This window comes from Carcharodon carcharias, chromosome 26 (assembly GCF_017639515.1).
Source record: "Carcharodon carcharias isolate sCarCar2 chromosome 26, sCarCar2.pri, whole genome shotgun sequence".
Classification (NCBI taxonomy): Eukaryota; Metazoa; Chordata; class Chondrichthyes; order Lamniformes; family Lamnidae; genus Carcharodon; species Carcharodon carcharias.
The window spans coordinates 22,486,648-22,512,294 of record NC_054492.1 but is presented as its reverse complement, the minus strand read 5'-3'; the positions used below and the strand labels follow the sequence as shown (position 1 = coordinate 22,512,294).

Below are 25,647 nucleotides of genomic sequence, written 5' to 3'. Positions count from 1 at the left end.
ATCAACTGTACTCCAAACAACTGAACATCATAACTGTCTAGAAAACACAGAATTTGTCTTTAAATAAATTAGACACTCATCACCTAAAATTAAAGAAATTGTAATTGCAGGGAGGGAGCTAGAAGCTATGGTTTGAAGTGGAAACAGATGTCACATTATATCAGGGTGATGATGGATTAAAGACAAGTTTTCACACACTAACATCCCTTCACTCCATGGAGCCTTCAAATAATGTGCAGTGCATTCTGGTACAGATTGTTCTCATTGATATCTTTTGTAATTCATTACAAAATATCCAGAAATTTCCAGAGTTCCAAAAGGTTCAAACATTAGTGTCAAACACCAGAGCATACCAAGATTGATAAACTTTTAACAGAGTAACAGAGGCCAAAGTTGAATTGAAGAGGGGTTCAGAGCATCAGAGATTTTTAAATAACCAGGAATCTTCCTCTCAGTTATCTCCTTTTTTTGTACTTCTATAAATATAAGGATCAGGAACAATTAATTCTTGCTCAGGTTTAATTCTCTATGCCTGATTCTCCTCAGACTGTGTTATATAACCACCTCACAAGCTGTCTGAAGTACACAGGGAATGGATAGTCTGTGGAGTAACTAGAGTCAGCGAGAAAGAAACTGAATGAATGCAGACTGACACAGGAAGGATGCAGCGTCCCTGTTAAACTGCAGAATCCTCCCTGAGGAGATCGCTACAGATTTTATTCAGAATCAGGTTCAGCTGAGCCAGTACCTCTGCACTGGCAGGTGAAACAGACCAAGAGGAAATGGACGTTCAAGTTAATTCTTAGAGACATTTGATTCTCTTTGCCTCAATTTGTCCTGAGAACATTCTCCAGACAAGCAGCCTGCTGGCTCAGTGTTTCCCTCAGACTGGACATGAGCAGAAACCTCCCATTATAATCTGGGGGAGCAAGAGGGGGACTTGGCCTGTGATTAGGGTCTCCCTGACAATGCAACACTTTTCCATGACGCCATATTTCACCAAATGTACAATGATTAGTTCATCAAGAGCCACTATCCACAAGTTCCCAGACAGTTCTGGGTGACAGCAACCCACTGCCTGCCAAATGCTCAAACTATAACCCCCCCCACCCACCCGCCTCCCCAACAAACTACCAAACTAACTAATGGCAAGAAAACTGATGACAAGGAGCCCTCTTTAAAATTAGAATCCACTTCCTTGTCTGACGTTAGTTATTGTGGTGCTTTATGCAGCTGAATGATTGAGTGATTGGATTGTGGCTCTGTATCAGTAGCGATGGTGGTTGGATTGCCAGTGCGAATTGGAGCCTTGACTGTAAGATTCGTATGGCCCCTGGTGATGAACTGGAGACTGATTGTAGCCACGGCCTCTCCCGTGCCACTGGCGGTTATAGGACCAATTGCGACTGTCATCTCGTCCTTTGTATGGTCGATAGTCTTGCGACCTAAAGCAAAAAAGGTAAAAAAAAAATCTCATGTTGTGACTGTAAAGGAAGGGATTTCGACATGCTGCAGTTGTTGTAGTCATTTTTCCATACGTTACAATCATTTCTCCCAAGGTGATTGCTCACAGTTAACATTTCATGAACTATCTCCTTACTCATGACCAGATTCAGCAACACCTCTCTTTTAGGTACACAAAGTGTTTGAGGATGGAGAGTCCCGCCACATCAGGAATTCCATTTCATTCACTCCCTCGTTTTGAACATTTGTGGCTGATAAAAATTTCCAAGAAGAATAATTATGGTTACTTACTCAACTCTCTGATCTATTTAGAGGTTCCGTCTTCCATTTACCTCCAATGATTTAGGGGGTAGTAGTATATCTCCAATAATGAAATAATCTCGTTAGGGGAGAAGGTTAGGGTTACGTTTCAAAAGGAAATTGGAGGAGTACTTGAGGGAAATAACCTTGCAGGACTAAGCGACTAGAACAGGGGAACGGGACCAACTGGATTACTCTTCAAAGGGCTGGCATGGGCTTAACAGCCCAGAGGGGGGAGTGGTAATGTCACTAGACCAGGAATCCAGAGGCCCAGGCAAATGCTCTGGGGACACGGGATCCATTTCCACCATGGCAGCTGGTGGAATTTAATTCAATTAATAAAATCTGGAATTGAAAGCTAGTCTAATGGTGACCATGAAACCATTGCCGATTGTCATAAATGTCCCTTATCTGGTCTGGCCTGCAGGTGATTCCAGACCCACAGCAATGTAGTTGATTCTTAACTGCCCTCTGAAATGGCCGAGTAAACCACTGCATTGTATCAAACCACTAAAAAGCCTACAAGGAGGAATGAAACTGGATGGACCTGGCATCGACCTAGGCACTAGAAAGAACAACAGTAAACTCAGCCCTGTCAACCCTGCAAAGTCCTCCTTACTAACATCTGGGGGCTAGTGTCAAAATTGGGAGAGCTGTCTCATGGACTAGTCAAGAAACAGCCTGACATAGTCATCCTCACAGATAATGACCCAGACGCCACCATCACCATCCCTGGATATGTTCTATCACACAGGCAGGACAGACCTAGCAGAGGTGGCGGCACAGTGGTATAAAGTTAGGAGGGAGTTCCCCTGGGAGTCCTCAACATTTATACCAGACTCCATGAAGTCTCATGGCATCAGGTCAAAAATAAGCAAGGAAATTTCCTGCTGATTAACACATACCGCCCTCCCTCAGCTGATGAATCAGTGCTCCCCCATGTTGAACACCACTTGGAGGAAGCACTGAGGGTGACAAGTGCGCAGTATGTATTCTGGGTGGGGGAGTTCAATGTCCATCACCAAGAGTGGCTCAGTAACACCACCACTGACTGAGTCGGCCGAGTCCTAAGTGACATAGCTGCTAGACTGGGTCTGCGGCAGGTGGTGAGGGAACCAACAAGAGGGAAAATCATATTTGACCTCATCCTCACCAACCTGCCTGCCGCAGATGCATCTGTCCATGACAGTATTGGTAGGAGTGACCTCCGCACAGTCATTGTGGAGATGAAGTCCCATCTTCTCCTTGAAGATACCCTCCAGCATGTTGTATGTCGCTACCACCGTGATAAATAGGATAGATTTCGAACGGATCCAACAACTCGAGACCGAGCATCCATGAGGCGCTGTGGGCCATCAGCAACAGCAGGATTATATTCAACCACATTCTGTAATGGGCATATCCCCCATTCAACCATTACCACCAGGCCATGGGATCAATCCTGGTTCAATGAAGAGTGCAGGAGGGCATGCCAGCAGCAGCACCAGGCATACCTAAAAATGAGGTTTCAACCTGGTGAAGCTATAACACAGGACTACTTGCGTACCAAGCAGCATAAGCAGCAAGTGATGGCCAGAGCTAAGCAATTCCACAACCAATGGATCAGATCTAAGCTCTGCAATCCTGCCACATCCAGTTGTGAATGGTGGTGGACAATTAATCATTTCACTGGAGGCTCCACAAATATCCCCATCCTCAATGATGGAGGAGCCCAGCACATCAGTGCAAAAGATAGACTGAAGCATTTGCTAAAGTCTACAGCCAGAAGTGCTGAGTGGGTGATCCATCTCGGCCTCCTCTGGAGGTCCCGAGCATCACAGATGCCAGTCTTCAGCCAATTTGATTCACTCCACATGACATCAAGAAATGGCTGAAGGCACTGGATACTGCAAAGGCTATAGGCCGACAATTTTCCGGAAATGGTACTGAAGACTTGTGCTCCAGGGCTTGCCACACCCCTAGCCAAGCTGTTCCAGTGCAGCTACAACACTGGCATCTACCCGGCTATGTGGAAAATTGCCCAGGTATGTCCTGTAATCAAAAAGCAGGACAAATCCAACCCGGCCAATTACCACCCCATCAGTCTACTTTCCATCATCAGTAAAGTAATGCAAGAAGTCAGCTGCTCACTGATGCCCAGTTTGGGTTCCGCCAGGGCCACTCAGCTCTTGAACTCATTATAGGTCCAAATATGGACAAAAGAGCTGAACTCCGGTGAGGTGAGAGCGACTGCCCTTGACATCAAGGAAGCATTGGACCGAGTGTGGCATCAAGGAGCCCTAGCAAAACCGAAGTCAATGAGAATCAGTCCTCAGCCCAACCATCTTCAGCTGCTTTACCAATGACCTACCTTCCATGAGAAGGTCAGAAGTGGGGATGTTCGCTGATGATTGCACAATGTTCAGCACCATTCACGACTCCTCAGATACTGAAGCAATCTTTGTTCATATGCAGAAAGACCTGGACAATATCCAGGTTTGGGCTGATGGCGTAACAAGTAACATTTGTGCCACACAAGTGCCAGGCAATGACCATCTCTAACAAGACAGGATTTAACCATCGCTCCTTGACATTCAATGGCATTACCATCGCTGAAAGCCCCACTATCATGGGGGTTACCATTGACCTGTAACTGAACTAGCCATATAAATACTGTGGTTACAAGAGCAGGTCAGAGCTGGGAATTCTGTGCTGAGTAACTCACCTCCTGACTCACCAAAGCCTGTCCCCCACAAGTCAGGAGTGTGATGGAATACCTTCCACTTGCCTGGATGAGTGCAGCTCCAACAACACTCAAGAAGCTTGACACCTCACAGGACAAAGCAGCCCGCTTGATTGGCACTCCATCCACCAGCTTAAACATTCACTCCCTCCACCACTGACACAGTGGCAGCAGTACATACCATCTACAAGATGCACTGCAGCAACTTACCAGGCCCCTTTGACAGCACCTTCTAAACCTGCAACCCCTATCAATGAGAAGGACAAGGGCAGATGTATGGGAACACTGCCATCTGCAAGTTCCCCTCCAAGTCAAACACCATCCTGACTCGAAAAGATATCGTCATTTCTTCATTGTTGCTGGGACAAAATCTTGGAACTCCCTCCCTAACAGTACTGTGGGTGTACCTATACCACATGAACTGCAGTGATTCAAGAGGGCAGCTCATCAGCACCTTCTCAAGCCAAGAATACCCAAATCCTGGGAACAAACAAATAAATTGTTAATCTCTAACTACAGTATACTGTTACTGTCTGAACTTTTTCTATATCCCAGTCTCTGACTCGAGAGGTATTTCCTCTTTCAAAAACATTGTCTCATATTTCCTTTCATTCTTACCCACTCTGTATCTTCTCTGAAGTATTGTAATCTGAGAGGTTTCATTTCTGCCCATTTTGTCTTTATGCTGTAAAGTCTGTATCTTACTCTGAAGTACGAGTTCCTCATTCCCCAACCTCTATACTCTGATGGAAACACTCTCATGGAAACTGTTTCACCATGTTGGTATAAAGTCTGGCAAGGGTCAGCGGCTGCTCGTTACACACCTGTGGTTACCCCCAGCTCGGACCCTCCAGTCCTCTACAATCGGGGGTGGGTCAGCTGGACACTTCACCATCGCCTGATACTCTTCATCAGCTGCAGTAAATCGATGAGCAAACATTTCCTCGTAGTTTGGAGCAGTTTCTGCTTCACCGGTCATTCTAGGCAATGAGAGAGCAATGAGGAAAACATTAGGAGAAACAGATTCCATTTGCTTTAAAACTAGACCTTGCTCAGGGGCTGTGGATAGAGGGCTGCTCACGTGTAATACTGAGCCACTAAAGATACCAACGTCCAAGTTCAATCATAGCTCAGGCAGCTGGAAGCCCAGCAATTAGTTCCAGAACTTATGAGTTAGGGGAAACCAGGAAGGGTTCACAGTCTCGATCCCTGCCCGGTGACTATTCACATAACCAAAGGAGATATCCACTAGAATGGGAAGTGAGGTGAGGCTAATAAAAATATAATTGCCTAAAGGGCGTAGGGTTGGCCAAGTGCAAAGGATGGAACGAAGGGGTTTCACATCCAAATCAATCTGGTCAGCCATGGTGCAGTGGGTAATCGTCCCCTTCTGAGTTTGACTGACACAGGTTTGAGCCTAACTCCAGAGATTTGAGTACGAAATCTCAGCTGACATTCCACTGCAAGACTGAGGGCGCGCCACACCTTCGGAGAGTCAGCACAGAGGGAATGCTGCACTGTCGGAGGGTCAGCATGGAGGGGGTGCCGCACTGTAGGAGGGTTAGTGCAGAGGGTATGTTGCTCTGTCGGAGGGTTGGGGCTTTCAGATGTTAAGCTGAGCGGGTCGCGTTCTCGCTGGTGTGGGTATTTATGGAGTCTTGCTATGCTGCTCGGTGCCGGACCCCCAAACGGAGCGAATTCTGTCTCAGCGGTCGTGGACAGCCTGAGACCCAAGGCCCAAACTCACCTTCTCCTCAAAATACCCACTTCCAGGTACAGCCTCCAAATCCCACCCCAGGTATCCAGCACTTCCGGTCCCCTGGAAACTCGCGCTGAAATTACTGTCCGCATCTGGAGCCCCGCTCCCTGCACCTGTGCCGACCCTCCGACAGTGCGGCGCTCCCACAGCGCCAACCCTCAAACAGTGCGGCGCTCCCACAGTGCCGTCCCTCCGACTGTGCGGCGCTCCCACAGCGCCGACCCTCTGACAGTGCGGCGCTCCCACAGCGCTGTCCCTCCAACAGTGCGGCGCTCCCACAGCGCTGTCCCTCCGACAGTGCGGCGCTCCCACAGCACTGTCCCTCCGACAGTGCGGCGCTCCCACAGCGCTGTCCCTCCGACAGTGCGGCGCTCCCACAGCGCTGTCCCTCCGACAGTGCAGCACTCCCACAGTGCTGTCCCTCCGACAGTGCGGCACTCCCACAGTGCTGTCCCTCCGACGGTGCAGCACTCTCTCAGTACTGACCCTTGAACCACGTTGGTATAAAGTCTGGCAAGGGTCAGCGGCTGCTCGTTACACACCTGTGGTTACCCCCAGCTCGGACCCTCCAGTCATCTACAATCGGGGGTGGGTCAGCTGGACACTTCACCATCGCCTGATACTCATCATCAGCTGCAGTGAATCGATGAGCAAACATTTCCTCGTAGTTTGGAGCAGTTTCTACTTCACCGGACATTCTAGGTAATGAGAGAGCAATGAAGAAAACATTAGGAGAAACCGATTCCATTTGCTTTAAAACTAGACCTTGCTCAGGGGCTGTGGATAGAGGGCTGCTCTCGGTTAATACTGAGCCACTAAAGATACCAACGTCCAAGTTCAGTCATAGCTCAGGCAGCTGGAAGCCCAGCAATTAGTTCCAGAACTTATGAGTTAGGGGAAACTAGGAAGGGTTCACAGTCTCGATCCCTGCCCAGTGACTATTCACATAACCAAAGGAGATATCCACTAGGATGGGAAGTGAGGTGAGGCTAATAAAAACATAATTGCCTAAAGGGCGTAGGGTTGGCCAAGTGCAAAGGATGGAATGAAGGGGTTTCACATCCAAATCAATCTGGTCAGACAATAAAACAACTGTTGCCGTGTCAGCCATAGCGCAGTGGGTAATCGTCCCCTTCTGAGTTTGACTGACACAGGTTCGAGCCTAACTCCAGAGATTTGAGTACAAAATCACAGCTGACACTCCACTGCAAGACTGAGGGGACACCGCACTGCCGGAGGGTCAGCGCTGAGGGAACGCCGCACTGCCGGAGGGTCAGGGCTGAGGGAACGCCGCACTGCCGGAGGGTCAGCGCTGAGGGAACGCCGCACTGCCGGAGGGTCAGCGCTGAGGGAACGCCGCACTGCCGGAGGGTCAGCGCTGAGGAACGCCGCACTGCCGGAGGGTCAACGCTGAGGGAACGCCGCACTGGCAGAGGGTCAGCGCTGAGGGAACGCCGCACTGCCGGAGGGTCAGCGCTGAGGGAATACCGCACTGCCGGAGGGTCAGCGCTGAGGGAACGCTGCACTGCCGGAGGGTCAGCGCTGAGGGGGTACCGCACTGTCGGAGGGTCAGCGCTGAGGGGGTGCCGCACTGTCGGAGGGTCAGTGCTGAGGGAACGCCGCACTGTCGGAGGTTCAGTGCAGAGGGGGTGCCGCACTGTCGGAGGTTCAGTGCACAGCGGGTGCCGCACGGTCGGAGGGTCAGTGCTGAGAGAATACTGCTCTGTCCGAGGGTCAGTGCTGAGAGAATGCTGCACTGTCAGAGGGTCAGTGCAGAGGGAATGCTGCACTGTCAGAGGGTCAGTGCTGAGGGAGTGCTGCACTGTCAGAGGGCAGAGGGGATGCCGCACTGTCGGAGGGTCAGTGCAGAGGGGGTGCCGCATTTTCGGAGGGTCAGTGCAGAGGGGGTGCCGCATTGTCGGAGGGTCAGTGCAGAGGGGGTGCCGCACTGTCAGAGGGTCAGTGTTGAGGGGGTGCCGCACTGTCAGAGGGTCAGTGCTGAGGGGATGCCGCACTGTCGGAGGGTCAGTGCAGAGGGGGTGCCGCACTGTCGGAGGGTCAGTGCTGAGGGAGTGCCGCACTGTCGGAGGGTCAGTGCTGAGGGAGTGCCGCACTGTCGGAGGGTCAGTGCTGAGGGAGTGCCGCACTGTCGGAGGGTCAGTGCTGAGGGAGTGCCGCACTGTCGGAGGGTCAGTGCTGAGGGGATTCCGCACTGTCGGAGGGTCAGTGCTGAGGGGATGCCGCACTGTCAGAGGGTCAGTGTTGAGAGGGTGCCGCACTGTCAGAGGGTCAGTGCTGAGGGGATGCTGCACTGTCGGCGGGTCAGTGCAGAGGGGGTGCCGCACTGTCGGAGGGTCAGTGCTGAGGAGATTCCGCACTGTCGGAGGGTCAGTGCTGAGGGGATGCCGCACTGTCAGAGGGTCAGTGTTGAGAGGGTGCCGCACTGTCAGAGGGTCAGTGCTGAGGGGATGCCGCACTGTCGGCGGGTCAGTGCAGAGGGGGTGCCGCACTGTCGGAGGGTCAGTGCTGAGGGAGTGCCGCACTGTCGGAGGGTCAGTGCTGAGGGGATGCCGCACAGTCGGAGGGTCAATGCTGAGGGAGTGCTGCACTGTCAGAGGGCAGAGGGGATGCCACACTGTTGGAGGGTCAGTACTGAGGGGGTGCCACACTGTCAGAGAGTCAGTGCTGAGGGGATGCCGCACTGTCGGAGGGTCAGTGCAGAGGGGGTGCCGCATTGTCGGAGGGTCAGTGCAGAGGGGGTGCCGCACTGTCAGAGGGTCAGTGTTGAGGGGGTGCCGCACTGTCAGAGGGTCAGTGCTGAGGGGATGCCGCACTGTCGGCGGGTCAGTGCAGAGGGGGTGCCGCACTGTCGGAGGGTCAGTGCTGAGGGAGTGCCGCACTGTCGGAGGGTCAGTGCTGAGGGAGTGCCGCACTGTCGGAGGGTCAGTGCTGAGGGAGTGCCGCACTGTCGGAGGGTCAGTGCTGAGGGAGTGCCGCACTGTCGGAGGGTCAGTGCTGAGGGAGTGCCGCACTGTCGGAGGGTCAGTGCTGAGGGAGTGCCGCACTGTCGGAGGGTCAGTGCTGAGGGAGTGCCGCACTGTCGGAGGGTCAGTGCTGAGGGAGTGCCGCACTGTCGGAGGGTCAGTGCTGAGGGAGTGCCGCACTGTCGGAGGGTCAGTGCTGAGGGGATGCCGCACTGTCGGAGGGTCAGTGCTGAGGGGATGCCGCACTGTTAGAGGGTCAGTGTTGAGAGGGTGCCGCACTGTCAGAGGGTCAGTGCTGAGGGGATGCCGCACTGTCGGCGGGTCAGTGCAGAGGGGGGTGCCGCACTGTCGGAGGGTCAGTGCTGAGGGAGTGCCGCACTGTCGGAGGGTCAGTGCTGTGGGGATGCCGCACAGTCGGAGGGTCAATGCTGAGGGAGTGCTGCACTGTCAGAGGACAGAGGGGATGCCACACTGTTGGAGGGTCAGTACTGAGGGGGTGCCATACTGTCAGAGAGTCAGTGCTGAGGGGATGCCGCACTGTCGGAGGGTCAGTGCAGAGGGGGTGCCGCATTGTCGGAGGGTCAGTGCAGAGGTGGTGCCGCACTGTCAGAGGGTCAGTGTTGAGGTGGTGCCGCACTGTCAGAGGGTCAGTGCTGAGGGGATGCTGCACTGTCGGCGGGTCAGTGCAGAGGGGGTGCCGCACTGTCGGCGGGTCAGTGCTGAGGGAGTGCCGCACTGTCGGAGGGTCAGTGCTGAGGGAGTGCCGCACTGTCGGAGGGTCAGTGCTGAGGGAGTGCCGCACTGTCGGAGGGTCAGTGCTGAGGGGATGCCGCACTGTCGGAGGGTCAGTGCTGAGGGGATGCCGCACAGTCGGAGTGTCAATGCTGAGGGGATGCCGCACTGTCGGAGGATCAGTGCAGAGGGGGTGCCGCACTGTCGGAGGGTCAGTGCAGAGGGGGTGCCGCACTGTCGGAGGGTCGGGGTTTCAGATGTTAGGCTGAGCGGGTCGAGTTCTCGCTGGTGTGGGTATTTATGGAGTCTTGCTATGCTGCTCGGTGCCGGACCCCCAAACGGAGCGAATTCTGTCTCAGCTGTCGTGGACAGCCTGAGACCCAAGGCCCAAACTCACCTTCTCCTCAAAATACCCACTTCCGGGTGCAGCCTCCAAATCCCACCCCAGGTATCCGGCACTTCCGGTCCCCTGGAAACTCGCGCTGAAATTACTGTCCGCATCTGGAGCCCCGCTCCTTGCACCTGCAATGACCCTCCGACAGTGCGGCACCCCCACAGCGCTGTCCCTCCGACTGTGCGGCACCCCCTCGGCACTGACCCTCCGACAGTGCGGCGCTCCCACAGCACTGACCCTCCGACAGTGTGGTGCCCCCACAGCACTGACCCCCGACAGTGCGGTGCCCCCACAGCACTGACCCTCCGATAGTACGGCACTCCCTCAGTACTGACCCTCCGACAGTGCGGCGCTCCCCCAGTAGTGACCCTCTGACAGTGCGGTGCTCCCCCAGTTGTGACCCTCCGACCGTGCAGCGCTCCCTCAATACTGACCCTTGAACAGTGCGGCCCTCCCCCAGCACTGCCCCTCTGACAAATTCTCGCTCATTCAGTACAGTCCCTCAGACAGTGCGGCACTCCCTCAATACTGAAGCTTGAACAGTGCAGCGCTCCCCCAGTGCTGACCCTCCGACAGTGCAGCACTCCCCCAGTGCTGACCCTCCGACAGTGCAGCACTCCCCCAGTGCTGACCCTCCGACAGTGCAGCGCTCCCCCAGTGCTGACCCTCCGACAGTGCAGCGCTCCCCCAGTGCTGACCCTCCGACAGTGCAGCGCTCCCCCAGTGCTGACCCTCCGACAGTGCAGCGCTCCCCCAGTGCTGACCCTCCGACAGTGCAGCGCTCCCCCAGTGCTGACCCTCCGACAGTGCAGCGCTCCCCCAGTGCTGACCCTCCGACAGTGCAGCGCTCCCCCAGTGCTGACCCTCCGACAGTGCAGCGCTCCCCCAGTGCTGACCCTCCGACAGTGCAGCGCTCCCCCAGTGCTGACCCTCCGACAGTGCAGCGCTCCCCCAGTGCTGACCCTCCGACAGTGCAGCGCTCCCCCAGTGCTGACCCTCCGACAGTGCAGCGCTCCCCCAGTGCTGACCCTCCGACAGTGCAGCGCTCCCCCAGTGCTGACCCTCCGACAGTGCAGCGCTCCCCCAGTGCTGACCCTCCGACAGTGCAGCGCTCCCCCAGTGCTGACCCTCCGACAGTGCAGCGCTCCCCCAGTGCTGTCCCTCCGACAGTGCAGCACTCCCACAGTGCTGTCCCTCCGACAGTGCGGCACTCCCACAGTGCTGTCCCTCCGACGGTGCAGCACTCTCTCAGTACTGACCCTTGAACCACGTTGGTATAAAGTCTGGCAAGGGTCAGCGGCTGCTCGTTACACACCTGTGGTTACCCCCAGCTCGGACCCTCCAGTCATCTACAATCGGGGGTGGGTCAGCTGGACACTTCACCATCGCCTGATACTCATCATCAGCTGCAGTGAATCGATGAGCAAACATTTCCTCGTAGTTTGGAGCAGTTTCTACTTCACCGGACATTCTAGGTAATGAGAGAGCAATGAAGAAAACATTAGGAGAAACCGATTCCATTTGCTTTAAAACTAGACCTTGCTCAGGGGCTGTGGATAGAGGGCTGCTCTCGGTTAATACTGAGCCACTAAAGATACCAACGTCCAAGTTCAGTCATAGCTCAGGCAGCTGGAAGCCCAGCAATTAGTTCCAGAACTTATGAGTTAGGGGAAACTAGGAAGGGTTCACAGTCTCGATCCCTGCCCAGTGACTATTCACATAACCAAAGGAGATATCCACTAGGATGGGAAGTGAGGTGAGGCTAATAAAAACATAATTGCCTAAAGGGCGTAGGGTTGGCCAAGTGCAAAGGATGGAATGAAGGGGTTTCACATCCAAATCAATCTGGTCAGACAATAAAACAACTGTTGCCGTGTCAGCCATAGCGCAGTGGGTAATCGTCCCCTTCTGAGTTTGACTGACACAGGTTCGAGCCTAACTCCAGAGATTTGAGTACAAAATCACAGCTGACACTCCACTGCAAGACTGAGGGGACACCGCACTGCCGGAGGGTCAGCGCTGAGGGAACGCCGCACTGCCGGAGGGTCAGGGCTGAGGGAACGCCGCACTGCCGGAGGGTCAGCGCTGAGGGAACGCCGCACTGCCGGAGGGTCAGCGCTGAGGGAACGCCGCACTGCCGGAGGGTCAGCGCTGAGGAACGCCGCACTGCCGGAGGGTCAACGCTGAGGGAACGCCGCACTGGCAGAGGGTCAGCGCTGAGGGAACGCCGCACTGCCGGAGGGTCAGCGCTGAGGGAATACCGCACTGCCGGAGGGTCAGCGCTGAGGGAACGCTGCACTGCCGGAGGGTCAGCGCTGAGGGGGTACCGCACTGTCGGAGGGTCAGCGCTGAGGGGGTGCCGCACTGTCGGAGGGTCAGTGCTGAGGGAACGCCGCACTGTCGGAGGTTCAGTGCAGAGGGGGTGCCGCACTGTCGGAGGTTCAGTGCACAGCGGGTGCCGCACGGTCGGAGGGTCAGTGCTGAGAGAATACTGCTCTGTCCGAGGGTCAGTGCTGAGAGAATGCTGCACTGTCAGAGGGTCAGTGCAGAGGGAATGCTGCACTGTCAGAGGGTCAGTGCTGAGGGAGTGCTGCACTGTCAGAGGGCAGAGGGGATGCCGCACTGTCGGAGGGTCAGTGCAGAGGGGGTGCCGCATTTTCGGAGGGTCAGTGCAGAGGGGGTGCCGCATTGTCGGAGGGTCAGTGCAGAGGGGGTGCCGCACTGTCAGAGGGTCAGTGTTGAGGGGGTGCCGCACTGTCAGAGGGTCAGTGCTGAGGGGATGCCGCACTGTCGGAGGGTCAGTGCAGAGGGGGTGCCGCACTGTCGGAGGGTCAGTGCTGAGGGAGTGCCGCACTGTCGGAGGGTCAGTGCTGAGGGAGTGCCGCACTGTCGGAGGGTCAGTGCTGAGGGAGTGCCGCACTGTCGGAGGGTCAGTGCTGAGGGAGTGCCGCACTGTCGGAGGGTCAGTGCTGAGGGGATTCCGCACTGTCGGAGGGTCAGTGCTGAGGGGATGCCGCACTGTCAGAGGGTCAGTGTTGAGAGGGTGCCGCACTGTCAGAGGGTCAGTGCTGAGGGGATGCTGCACTGTCGGCGGGTCAGTGCAGAGGGGGTGCCGCACTGTCGGAGGGTCAGTGCTGAGGAGATTCCGCACTGTCGGAGGGTCAGTGCTGAGGGGATGCCGCACTGTCAGAGGGTCAGTGTTGAGAGGGTGCCGCACTGTCAGAGGGTCAGTGCTGAGGGGATGCCGCACTGTCGGCGGGTCAGTGCAGAGGGGGTGCCGCACTGTCGGAGGGTCAGTGCTGAGGGAGTGCCGCACTGTCGGAGGGTCAGTGCTGAGGGGATGCCGCACAGTCGGAGGGTCAATGCTGAGGGAGTGCTGCACTGTCAGAGGGCAGAGGGGATGCCACACTGTTGGAGGGTCAGTACTGAGGGGGTGCCACACTGTCAGAGAGTCAGTGCTGAGGGGATGCCGCACTGTCGGAGGGTCAGTGCAGAGGGGGTGCCGCATTGTCGGAGGGTCAGTGCAGAGGGGGTGCCGCACTGTCAGAGGGTCAGTGTTGAGGGGGTGCCGCACTGTCAGAGGGTCAGTGCTGAGGGGATGCCGCACTGTCGGCGGGTCAGTGCAGAGGGGGTGCCGCACTGTCGGAGGGTCAGTGCTGAGGGAGTGCCGCACTGTCGGAGGGTCAGTGCTGAGGGAGTGCCGCACTGTCGGAGGGTCAGTGCTGAGGGAGTGCCGCACTGTCGGAGGGTCAGTGCTGAGGGAGTGCCGCACTGTCGGAGGGTCAGTGCTGAGGGAGTGCCGCACTGTCGGAGGGTCAGTGCTGAGGGAGTGCCGCACTGTCGGAGGGTCAGTGCTGAGGGAGTGCCGCACTGTCGGAGGGTCAGTGCTGAGGGAGTGCCGCACTGTCGGAGGGTCAGTGCTGAGGGAGTGCCGCACTGTCGGAGGGTCAGTGCTGAGGGGATGCCGCACTGTCGGAGGGTCAGTGCTGAGGGGATGCCGCACTGTTAGAGGGTCAGTGTTGAGAGGGTGCCGCACTGTCAGAGGGTCAGTGCTGAGGGGATGCCGCACTGTCGGCGGGTCAGTGCAGAGGGGGTGCCGCACTGTCGGAGGGTCAGTGCTGAGGGAGTGCCGCACTGTCGGAGGGTCAGTGCTGAGGGAGTGCCGCACTGTCGGAGGGTCAGTGCTGAGGGGATGCCGCACTGTCGGAGGGTCAGTGCTGAGGGGATGCCGCACTGTTAGAGGGTCAGTGTTGAGAGGGTGCCGCACTGTCAGAGGGTCAGTGCTGAGGGGATGCCGCACTGTCGGCGGGTCAGTGCTGAGGGAGTGCCGCACTGTCGGAGGGTCAGTGCTGAGGGAGTGCCGCACTGTCGGAGGGTCAGTGCTGAGGGAGTGCCGCACTGTCGGAGGGTCAGTGCTGTGGGGATGCCGCACAGTCGGAGGGTCAATGCTGAGGGAGTGCTGCACTGTCAGAGGACAGAGGGGATGCCACACTGTTGGAGGGTCAGTACTGAGGGGGTGCCATACTGTCAGAGAGTCAGTGCTGAGGGGATGCCGCACTGTCGGAGGGTCAGTGCAGAGGGGGTGCCGCATTGTCGGAGGGTCAGTGCAGAGGTGGTGCCGCACTGTCAGAGGGTCAGTGTTGAGGTGGTGCCGCACTGTCAGAGGGTCAGTGCTGAGGGGATGCTGCACTGTCGGCGGGTCAGTGCAGAGGGGGTGCCGCACTGTCGGCGGGTCAGTGCTGAGGGAGTGCCGCACTGTCGGAGGGTCAGTGCTGAGGGAGTGCCGCACTGTCGGAGGGTCAGTGCTGAGGGAGTGCCGCACTGTCGGAGGGTCAGTGCTGAGGGGATGCCGCACTGTCGGAGGGTCAGTGCTGAGGGGATGCCGCACAGTCGGAGTGTCAATGCTGAGGGGATGCCGCACTGTCGGAGGATCAGTGCAGAGGGGGTGCCGCACTGTCGGAGGGTCAGTGCAGAGGGGGTGCCGCACTGTCGGAGGGTCGGGGTTTCAGATGTTAGGCTGAGCGGGTCGAGTTCTCGCTGGTGTGGGTATTTATGGAGTCTTGCTATGCTGCTCGGTGCCGGACCCCCAAACGGAGCGAATTCTGTCTCAGCTGTCGTGGACAGCCTGAGACCCAAGGCCCAAACTCACCTTCTCCTCAAAATACCCACTTCCGGGTGCAGCCTCCAAATCCCACCCCAGGTATCCGGCACTTCCGGTCCCCTGGAAACTCGCGCTGAAATTACTGTCCGCATCTGGAGCCCCGCTCCTTGCACCTGCAATGACCCTCCGACAGTGCGGCACCCCCACAGCGCTGTCCCTCCGACTGTGCGGCACCCCCTCGGCACTGACCCTCCGACAGTGCGGCGCTCCCACAGCACTGACCCTCCGACAGTGTGGTGCCCCCACAGCACTGACCCCCGACAGTGCGGTGCCCCCACAGCACTGACCCTCCGATAGTACGGCACTCCCTCAGTACTGACCCTCCGACAGTGCGGCGCTCCCCCAGTAGTGACCCTCTGACAGTGCGGTGCTCCCCCAGTTGTGACCCTCCGACCGTGCAGCGCTCCCTCAATACTGACCCTTGAACAGTGCGGCCCTCCCCCAGCACTGCCCCTCTGACAAATTCTCGCTCATTCAGTACAGTCCCTCAGACAGTGCGGCACTCCCTCAATACTGAAGCTTGAACAGTGCAGCGCTCCCCCAGTGCTGACCCTCCGACAGTGCAGCACTCCCCCAGTGCTGACCCTCCGACAGTGCAGCACTCCCCCAGTGCTGACCCTCCGACAGTGCAGCGCTCCCCCAGTGCTGACCCTCCGACAGTGCAGCGCTCCCCCAGTGCTGACCCTCCGACAGTGCAGCGCTCCCCCAGTGCTGACCCTCCGACAGTGCAGCGCTCCCCCAGTGCTGACCCTCCGACAGTGCAGCGCTCCCCCAGTGCTGACCCTCCGACAGTGCAGCGCTCCCCCAGTGCTGACCCTCCGACAGTGCAGCGCTCCCCCAGTGCTGACCCTCCGACAGTGCAGCGCTCCCCCAGTGCTGACCCTCCGACAGTGCAGCGCTCCCCCAGTGCTGACCCTCCGACAGTGCAGCGCTCCCCCAGTGCTGACCCTCCGACAGTGCAGCGCTCCCCCAGTGCTGACCCTCCGACAGTGCAGCGCTCCCCCAGTGCTGACCCTCCGACAGTGCAGCGCTCCCCCAGTGCTGACCCTCCGACAGTGCAGCGCTCCCCCAGTGCTGACCCTCCGACAGTGCAGCGCTCCCCCAGTGCTGACCCTCCGACAGTGCAGCGCTCCCCCAGTGCTGTCCCTCCGACAGTGCAGCACTCCCACAGTGCTGTCCCTCCGACAGTGCGGCACTCCCACAGTGCTGTCCCTCCGACGGTGCAGCACTCTCTCAGTACTGACCCTTGAACCACGTTGGTATAAAGTCTGGCAAGGGTCAGCGGCTGCTCGTTACACACCTGTGGTTACCCCCAGCTCGGACCCTCCAGTCATCTACAATCGGGGGTGGGTCAGCTGGACACTTCACCATCGCCTGATACTCATCATCAGCTGCAGTGAATCGATGAGCAAACATTTCCTCGTAGTTTGGAGCAGTTTCTACTTCACCGGACATTCTAGGTAATGAGAGAGCAATGAAGAAAACATTAGGAGAAACCGATTCCATTTGCTTTAAAACTAGACCTTGCTCAGGGGCTGTGGATAGAGGGCTGCTCTCGGTTAATACTGAGCCACTAAAGATACCAACGTCCAAGTTCAGTCATAGCTCAGGCAGCTGGAAGCCCAGCAATTAGTTCCAGAACTTATGAGTTAGGGGAAACTAGGAAGGGTTCACAGTCTCGATCCCTGCCCAGTGACTATTCACATAACCAAAGGAGATATCCACTAGGATGGGAAGTGAGGTGAGGCTAATAAAAACATAATTGCCTAAAGGGCGTAGGGTTGGCCAAGTGCAAAGGATGGAATGAAGGGGTTTCACATCCAAATCAATCTGGTCAGACAATAAAACAACTGTTGCCGTGTCAGCCATAGCGCAGTGGGTAATCGTCCCCTTCTGAGTTTGACTGACACAGGTTCGAGCCTAACTCCAGAGATTTGAGTACAAAATCACAGCTGACACTCCACTGCAAGACTGAGGGGACACCGCACTGCCGGAGGGTCAGCGCTGAGGGAACGCCGCACTGCCGGAGGGTCAGGGCTGAGGGAACGCCGCACTGCCGGAGGGTCAGCGCTGAGGGAACGCCGCACTGCCGGAGGGTCAGCGCTGAGGGAACGCCGCACTGCCGGAGGGTCAGCGCTGAGGAACGCCGCACTGCCGGAGGGTCAACGCTGAGGGAACGCCGCACTGGCAGAGGGTCAGCGCTGAGGGAACGCCGCACTGCCGGAGGGTCAGCGCTGAGGGAATACCGCACTGCCGGAGGGTCAGCGCTGAGGGAACGCTGCACTGCCGGAGGGTCAGCGCTGAGGGGGTACCGCACTGTCGGAGGGTCAGCGCTGAGGGGGTGCCGCACTGTCGGAGGGTCAGTGCTGAGGGAACGCCGCACTGTCGGAGGTTCAGTGCAGAGGGGGTGCCGCACTGTCGGAGGTTCAGTGCACAGCGGGTGCCGCACGGTCGGAGGGTCAGTGCTGAGAGAATACTGCTCTGTCCGAGGGTCAGTGCTGAGAGAATGCTGCACTGTCAGAGGGTCAGTGCAGAGGGAATGCTGCACTGTCAGAGGGTCAGTGCTGAGGGAGTGCTGCACTGTCAGAGGGCAGAGGGGATGCCGCACTGTCGGAGGGTCAGTGCAGAGGGGGTGCCGCATTTTCGGAGGGTCAGTGCAGAGGGGGTGCCGCATTGTCGGAGGGTCAGTGCAGAGGGGGTGCCGCACTGTCAGAGGGTCAGTGTTGAGGGGGTGCCGCACTGTCAGAGGGTCAGTGCTGAGGGGATGCCGCACTGTCGGAGGGTCAGTGCAGAGGGGGTGCCGCACTGTCGGAGGGTCAGTGCTGAGGGAGTGCCGCACTGTCGGAGGGTCAGTGCTGAGGGAGTGCCGCACTGTCGGAGGGTCAGTGCTGAGGGAGTGCCGCACTGTCGGAGGGTCAGTGCTGAGGGAGTGCCGCACTGTCGGAGGGTCAGTGCTGAGGGGATTCCGCACTGTCGGAGGGTCAGTGCTGAGGGGATGCCGCACTGTCAGAGGGTCAGTGTTGAGAGGGTGCCGCACTGTCAGAGGGTCAGTGCTGAGGGGATGCTGCACTGTCGGCGGGTCAGTGCAGAGGGGGTGCCGCACTGTCGGAGGGTCAGTGCTGAGGAGATTCCGCACTGTCGGAGGGTCAGTGCTGAGGGGATGCCGCACTGTCAGAGGGTCAGTGTTGAGAGGGTGCCGCACTGTCAGAGGGTCAGTGCTGAGGGGATGCCGCACTGTCGGCGGGTCAGTGCAGAGGGGGTGCCGCACTGTCGGAGGGTCAGTGCTGAGGGAGTGCCGCACTGTCGGAGGGTCAGTGCTGAGGGGATGCCGCACAGTCGGAGGGTCAATGCTGAGGGAGTGCTGCACTGTCAGAGGGCAGAGGGGATGCCACACTGTTGGAGGGTCAGTACTGAGGGGGTGCCACACTGTCAGAGAGTCAGTGCTGAGGGGATGCCGCACTGTCGGAGGGTCAGTGCAGAGGGGGTGCCGCATTGTCGGAGGGTCAGTGCAGAGGGGGTGCCGCACTGTCAGAGGGTCAGTGTTGAGGGGGTGCCGCACTGTCAGAGGGTCAGTGCTGAGGGGATGCCGCACTGTCGGCGGGTCAGTGCAGAGGGGGTGCCGCACTGTCGGAGGGTCAGTGCTGAGGGAGTGCCGCACTGTCGGAGGGTCAGTGCTGAGGGAGTGCCGCACTGTCGGAGGGTCAGTGCTGAGGGAGTGCCGCACTGTCGGAGGGTCAGTGCTGAGGGAGTGCCGCACTGTCGGAGGGTCAGTGCTGAGGGAGTGCCGCACTGTCGGAGGGTCAGTGCTGAGGGAGTGCCGCACTGTCGGAGGGTCAGTGCTGAGGGAGTGCCGCACTGTCGGAGGGTCAGTGCTGAGGGAGTGCCGCACTGTCGGAGGGTCAGTGCTGAGGGAGTGCCGCACTGTCGGAGGGTCAGTGCTGAGGGAGTGCCGCACTGTCGGAGGGTCAGTGCTGAGGGGATGCCGCACTGTCGGAGGGTCAGTGCTGAGGGGATGCCGCACTGTTAGAGGGTCAGTGTTGAGAGGGTGCCGCACTGTCAGAGGGTCAGTGCTGAGGGGATGCCGCACTGTCGGCGGGTCAGTGCAGAGGGGGTGCCGCACTGTCGGAGGGTCAGTGCTGAGGGAGTGCCGCACTGTCGGAGGGTCAGTGCTGAGGGAGTGCCGCACTGTCGGAGGGTCAGTGCTGAGGGGATGCCGCACTGTCGGAGGGTCAGTGCTGAGGGGATGCCGCACTGTTAGAGGGTCAGTGTTGAGAGGGTGCCGCACTGTCAGAGGGTCAGTGCTGAGGGGATGCCGCACTGTCGGCGGGTCAGTGCAGAGGGGGTGCCGCACTGTCGGAGGGTCAGTGCTGAGGGAGTGCCGCACTGTCGGAGGGTCAGTGCTGTGGGGATGCCGCACAGTCGGAGGGTCAATGCTGAGGGAGTGCTGCACTGTCAGAGGACAGAGGGGATGCCACACTGTTGGAGGGTCAGTACTGAGGGGGTGCCATACTGTCAGAGAGTCAGTGCTGAGGGGATGCCGCACTGTCGGAGGGTCAGTGCAGAGGGGGTGCCGCATTGTCGGAGGGTCAGTGCAGAGGTGGTGCCGCACTGTCAGAGGGTCAGTGTTGAGGTGGTGCCGCACTGTCAGAGGGTCAGTGCTGAGGGGATGCTGCACTGTCGGCGGGTCAGTGCAGAGGGGGTGCCGCACTGTCGGCGGGTCAGTGCTGAGGGAGTGCCGCACTGTCGGAGGGTCAGTGCTGAGGGAGTGCCGCACTGTCGGAGGGTCAGTGCTGAGGGAGTGCCGCACTGTCGGAGGGTCAGTGCTGAGGGGATGCCGCACTGTCGGAGGGTCAGTGCTGAGGGGATGCCGCACAGTCGGAGTGTCAATGCTGAGGGGATGCCGCACTGTCGGAGGATCAGTGCAGAGGGGGTGCCGCACTGTCGGAGGGTCAGTGCAGAGGGGGTGCCGCACTGTCGGAGGGTCGGGGTTTCAGATGTTAGGCTGAGCGGGTCGAGTTCTCGCTGGTGTGGGTATTTATGGAGTCTTGCTATGCTGCTCGGTGCCGGACCCCCAAACGGAGCGAATTCTGTCTCAGCTGTCGTGGACAGCCTGAGACCCAAGGCCCAAACTCACCTTCTCCTCAAAATACCCACTTCCGGGTGCAGCCTCCAAATCCCACCCCAGGTATCCAGCACTTCCGGTCCCCTGGAAACTCGCGCTGAAATTACTGTCCGCATCTGGAGCCCCGCTCCTTGCACCTGCAATGACCCTCCGACAGTGCGGCACCCCCACAGCGCTGTCCCTCCGACTGTGCGGCACCCCCTCGGCACTGACCCTCCGACAGTGCGGCGCTCCCACAGCACTGACCCTCCGACAGTGTGGTGCCCCCACAGCACTGACCCCCGACAGTGCGGTGCCCCCACAGCACTGACCCTCCGATAGTACGGCACTCCCTCAGTACTGACCCTCCGACAGTGCGGCGCTCCCCCAGTAGTGACCCTCTGACAGTGCGGTGCTCCCCCAGTTGTGACCCTCCGACCGTGCAGCGCTCCCTCAATACTGACCCTTGAACAGTGCGGCCCTCCCCCAGCACTGCCCCTCTGACAAATTCTCGCTCATTCAGTACAGTCCCTCAGACAGTGCGGCACTCCCTCAATACTGAAGCTTGAACAGTGCAGCGCTCCCCCAGTGCTGACCCTCCGACAGTGCAGCACTCCCCCAGTGCTGACCCTCCGACAGTGCAGCGCTCCCCCAGTGCTGACCCTCCGACAGTGCAGCGCTCCCCCAGTGCTGACCCTCCGACAGTGCAGCGCTCCCCCAGTGCTGACCCTCCGACAGTGCAGCGCTCCCCCAGTGCTGACCCTCCGACAGTGCAGCGCTCCCCCAGTGCTGACCCTCCGACAGTGCAGCGCTCCCCCAGTGCTGACCCTCCGACAGTGCAGCGCTCCCCCAGTGCTGACCCTCCGACAGTGCAGCGCTCCCCCAGTGCTGACCCTCCGACAGTGCAGCGCTCCCCCAGTGCTGACCCTCCGACAGTGCAGCGCTCCCCCAGTGCTGACCCTCCGACAGTGCAGCGCTCCCCCAGTGCTGACCCTCCGACAGTGCAGCGCTCCCCCAGTGCTGACCCTCCGACAGTGCAGCGCTCCCCCAGTGCTGACCCTCCGACAGTGCAGCGCTCCCCCAGTGCTGACCCTCCGACAGTGCAGCGCTCCCCCAGTGCTGACCCTCCGACAGTGCAGCGCTCCCCCAGTGCTGACCCTCCGACAGTGCAGCGCTCCCCCAGTGCTGACCCTCCGACAGTGCAGCGCTCCCCCAGTGCTGACCCTCCGACAGTGCAGCACTCCCTCAGTACAGACCCACAGACAGCATGGCACTCCCTCAGGACTGACCCTCCGAGAGTGCTGCAGTCCATCAGTACGGACCCTCTGACATTGCAGCACTCCCTCAGTACAGACACACAGACAGCACAGCAGTCCCTCAGGACTGACCCTCTGAGAGTGCTGCAGTCCATCAGTACGGACCCTCTGGCAGCGCAGGACTCCCTCAGTACTGACCCTCCAACCCTGCAGGAGTGCCACACTACTGCACTGGATCATCTGTCTCGGTTAAGTGCTCGGGATTCAAGCCGAGAGCACTTCTCCTGCCTCTAATGTTTGCTCTTTACTTTAACAAATTGTGTTCATCTGAAACAGGTGCTCATTGTCCTACCTGGTAAATTGAAGTCATGTTGGGCTTCCCAGCCTCATCCTCTATCTTGGGAGCCAATGGCAGACGTTTGGGAACCTGTGGCAGAATTTAATGTGGCTGAACCAAGCAGATTGAGGATGTCACATCTCAGGCTGGAAGAACAGCGCTCAAAGTCACAAATTTAGTTGCAGGGGTCACATCAATCCACCATGTTAGGTACCACTGCTGTCTGACCTTGGTTGTAAGACCTTCATCAGAATCCAGAATGTGATACAGTACAACCCAGGAATCCGAATGCATTCAGTTATCATTATGAAATCCCTCCTTTACCAAATTGAAAGCATGTCAGCTCTGAAGAAGAGCCATATTGGACTCGAAACATTGATTCTGTTTCTTTCCACAGATGCTGCCAGACTTGCTGAGTTTTTCCAGCATTGTCTGTTTTTATTTCAGATTTCCAGCATCCGCAGTATTTTGCTTTTACGAACGCATGTCATCTTGTTTTGTTTGTGTTTTTTTCTTCTTCATCATCTGAGTTTGAAATTGTTTGGAAAGTTGTCATGTAGGACACATGGGTTCTCAAAATCTAACAATAACATTTAAAGTCAAACTTCCTTCACAACATTCCAAATTTGAGTCTGACATTTTTACACGTCAGTCAGATTTTCCTTCACTACTTTCTGCTTGGTGTATGTAGCTTGGACTCCACCCCTTATTAAACAAACTGCAATAAAATTTACAAACAAACTTAACAAATCATTAACTTCTTAACTCACTGAGAAAATGAATTTCTTCAATTAGGAATATCAGGTAAGTTGAGTGCATCACATTCCAAAGTAGGTTCAGCCTTTTGTTCAGCATTTCACTTTCTGGAACTGCTAACTTCTCTGTTTCTTCATCCAGCGTAAACTGAACTCTTCTGACTTCCCTTTCACTATTTAACTGGCACCCCTTGTGATAATCATCGACATGTAATTCAATGTTCCTCAACAATCTCGTGTACTTGCAAACATCACAACAAGAACTTCAAAATCACGAGCAGCGTTCGTACACCCTTTTGTTTTGAACATTATCACAACACATAAAACTTCGAAATAATTGTCATCATGTTGAACTTGTATAAGACACTTGTTAGGCCTCATCTGGAGTACTGCGTCCAGTTCTGGCTGCCATACTTGAGAAAGGATGTGAAGGCATTGGAGAGAGTAGAGAGGAGATTCACAAGGATGATTCCCGGGATAAAAAACTGTAGCTATGAGGGTCGACTGGAGAGTTTGGGAATGTTTTCCCTGGAGAAAGGAAGGCTGAGAGGAGACTTGATAGATGTATTCAAGAACCTGGGGGGCATGGACAGGGTAAATAGTGAGAAACTGTTCCCACTCGAGGGAGCATCAAGAACTAGAGGGCACAGATTCAAAATAATGGGCAAAAGGAGTGGAAGTGACGTGAGGAAACATTTTTTCATCCAGAGGGAGGTTGGAATCTGGAACGAACTCCCTGAGGGGGTGGTGGAGGTAGGTTCGATCAAAGTATTCACAGGGAATTGGATTGCTACCTGAAAAGAAAGAATGTACAAGGTTACAAGGATAAGGCAGGGGAGTGGGATTAGGTGGAATGTTCTTTCAGCGAGCCAGTGGAGACTTAATGGGCTGAATGGCCTCCTGCACTGTAAAGATTCAGTGATTCAGATTTAGGTCCATGCCTTTTTGTCAAGTTCTGCTGTTTCTTCAACTTATAAGCACATTGTCTTAAATCACAAATCCTTGCTCCAAACTGATTTCCAATTTCATGTTCCTTCACTAAACCTTACAAAATCTTGATATTGGGTTTGGAGGTCTCTTATGCCGTGGTCTGCCTGCTGCCTCAGGAACTCTGGCCATCGCATAAGGTTCGATGTTTCTCCCTATGGGTAAAAAGCTGTCCGCCTGCCATCAGCATCGTTGGCTTGGATGTCTGGATTGCTGGATGCCAACTTTGCCTCAGCCCCTAAACCTGGTTCATCTGTTGCCGTGACTTTGTCACCATGATACTTTTTGACACATGAAGAATTCCTGACGTACAGTACTCCTTCAGGCGACTGCACAGTCACACTGTTTCCCTTCTTGGTGATGACAGTGTTCAGCTTGGAGTAAAATGGTGTATCCATCTTATTCGAGCTCTCCTGTCTCAGCAGCTCTTCATCATCTGACACCACATCAGACAGTCTAGCTCCTCTTCTGTGGTCTGTGTAAAACTTTGCAGGACTCATTCTCTCACGTCATGATCTCGAACCTCCTGATCAAGACAGATGTCCCTCAGCTCTGGCATTTTGGTGCGTATTTTGTGTCCAAATAGCAGCTCAGCTGGGCTCTCTCCCACTGTAGTGGGTGGAGTTGCTCTATACATGGCTACAAGAGTCTGTGAAATGAATTGTAGCCCATTGTCTGAATACAGAGTAAAAGGTAAACTGTGCCTTGCACATATTTCAGTCACTGCAGACACTGTTTTCTCTGCTGTTGTAAACTTCATCACAACAGACTCATAGTAACAGCTGCAGTAATCACCACTGCCGTCGACTCTCCTGATGGAAGTGGACCTAAGAAGTCAACTACTACATCCTCCCATGGTCCAGCTGGTAACAGTGGTGCTGCGTAGTCGTTTCGGTGGATTGGGTCTGGTGACAAGGTGACACCCATGATAAACTGCTCCACATCTTTCTCCGTCCCTGGTCATCACACTTAGGTTCATAAGTCTCTGAGAGGAGTCAGTGCGACTCCTAATTGAAAAGAGACTATACCTGAGTAGGTTTCACAGCAGCCTTGTTTGGAGACTTTTATAGTGTGGAGCTTGAGACAACTGTTCAATCACAGAGAGCATGCTAAGATGTAAAGACAGAAAGCTCACCAGTTTAAAATTCTATATCCCGAAGAGAGCAAACACACGGTTAAATTTAAGCCATGACGACAGCATATTTTGCAATCTAATTGTTTCTAAACAGGTGATAATTCAGTATTTCCAGTTATTGTTCCCATTGAATTACTGCTTGGTCAGTTAGACTGTTGTACAAAGATATTTCTATTGACCATTTTCATCACCAGTTTATTGCATTCCCAATCCACGTGTAACTGCTTTTGGCAAATTAATCTTCCCAACAGTAGGAATAACAAATTCAGAACTAACTTTATTACCACAAGTTGCAAAGACTGCCAAAACTGTGTGACAAAATTCATATAATATTCCAGATTTAACCCCTAAATTCCGGGCAGGCTATCAATGGATCAACAGCTGCTGAACTCCATCTACAGCACTGGCCAATCCAGTTCTTGAGGTGCTCAGCACCAATTGCTGTTCATTCTTGTTGTCACTTACTGAATTAAAAAGGTGATTATCTCTGAAAGAAAGTAGAATTACAGCTGCTTGATTTGAGAACTCCAGGTGTGTTAAAGCAGGTTGAATAATCACTT

The 25,647-nt window shown here is 56.2% G+C and overlaps 1 protein-coding gene across 3 annotated transcripts; it reads right to left on the bottom strand.

Moving 5' to 3' along the window:
• Positions 1–1,122: 1,122 nt before the first annotated feature.
• Positions 1,123–20,769, bottom strand: LOC121270004. 3 transcript variants are annotated; one of them, XM_041175248.1, is made up of 6 exons: positions 20,651–20,769; positions 16,817–16,972; positions 11,671–11,826; positions 6,788–6,943; positions 5,311–5,466; positions 1,123–1,445 (listed from the first exon to the last, which is right to left on the bottom strand). In XM_041175248.1, the coding sequence occupies exons 1-6, from the start codon at positions 20,752–20,754 to the stop codon at positions 1,268–1,270; spliced, it is 906 nt and encodes a 301-aa protein (XP_041031182.1). In that variant the 5' UTR covers positions 20,755–20,769; the 3' UTR covers positions 1,123–1,267. The 3 variants fall into 3 exon arrangements, with proteins under 3 accessions (XP_041031182.1, XP_041031184.1, XP_041031183.1); XM_041175250.1 differs by lacking the exon at positions 5,311–5,466; XM_041175249.1 differs by lacking the exons at positions 16,817–16,972; positions 20,651–20,769 and adding an exon at positions 15,505–15,623.
• Between the last annotated feature and the right edge of the window lie 4,878 nt (positions 20,770–25,647).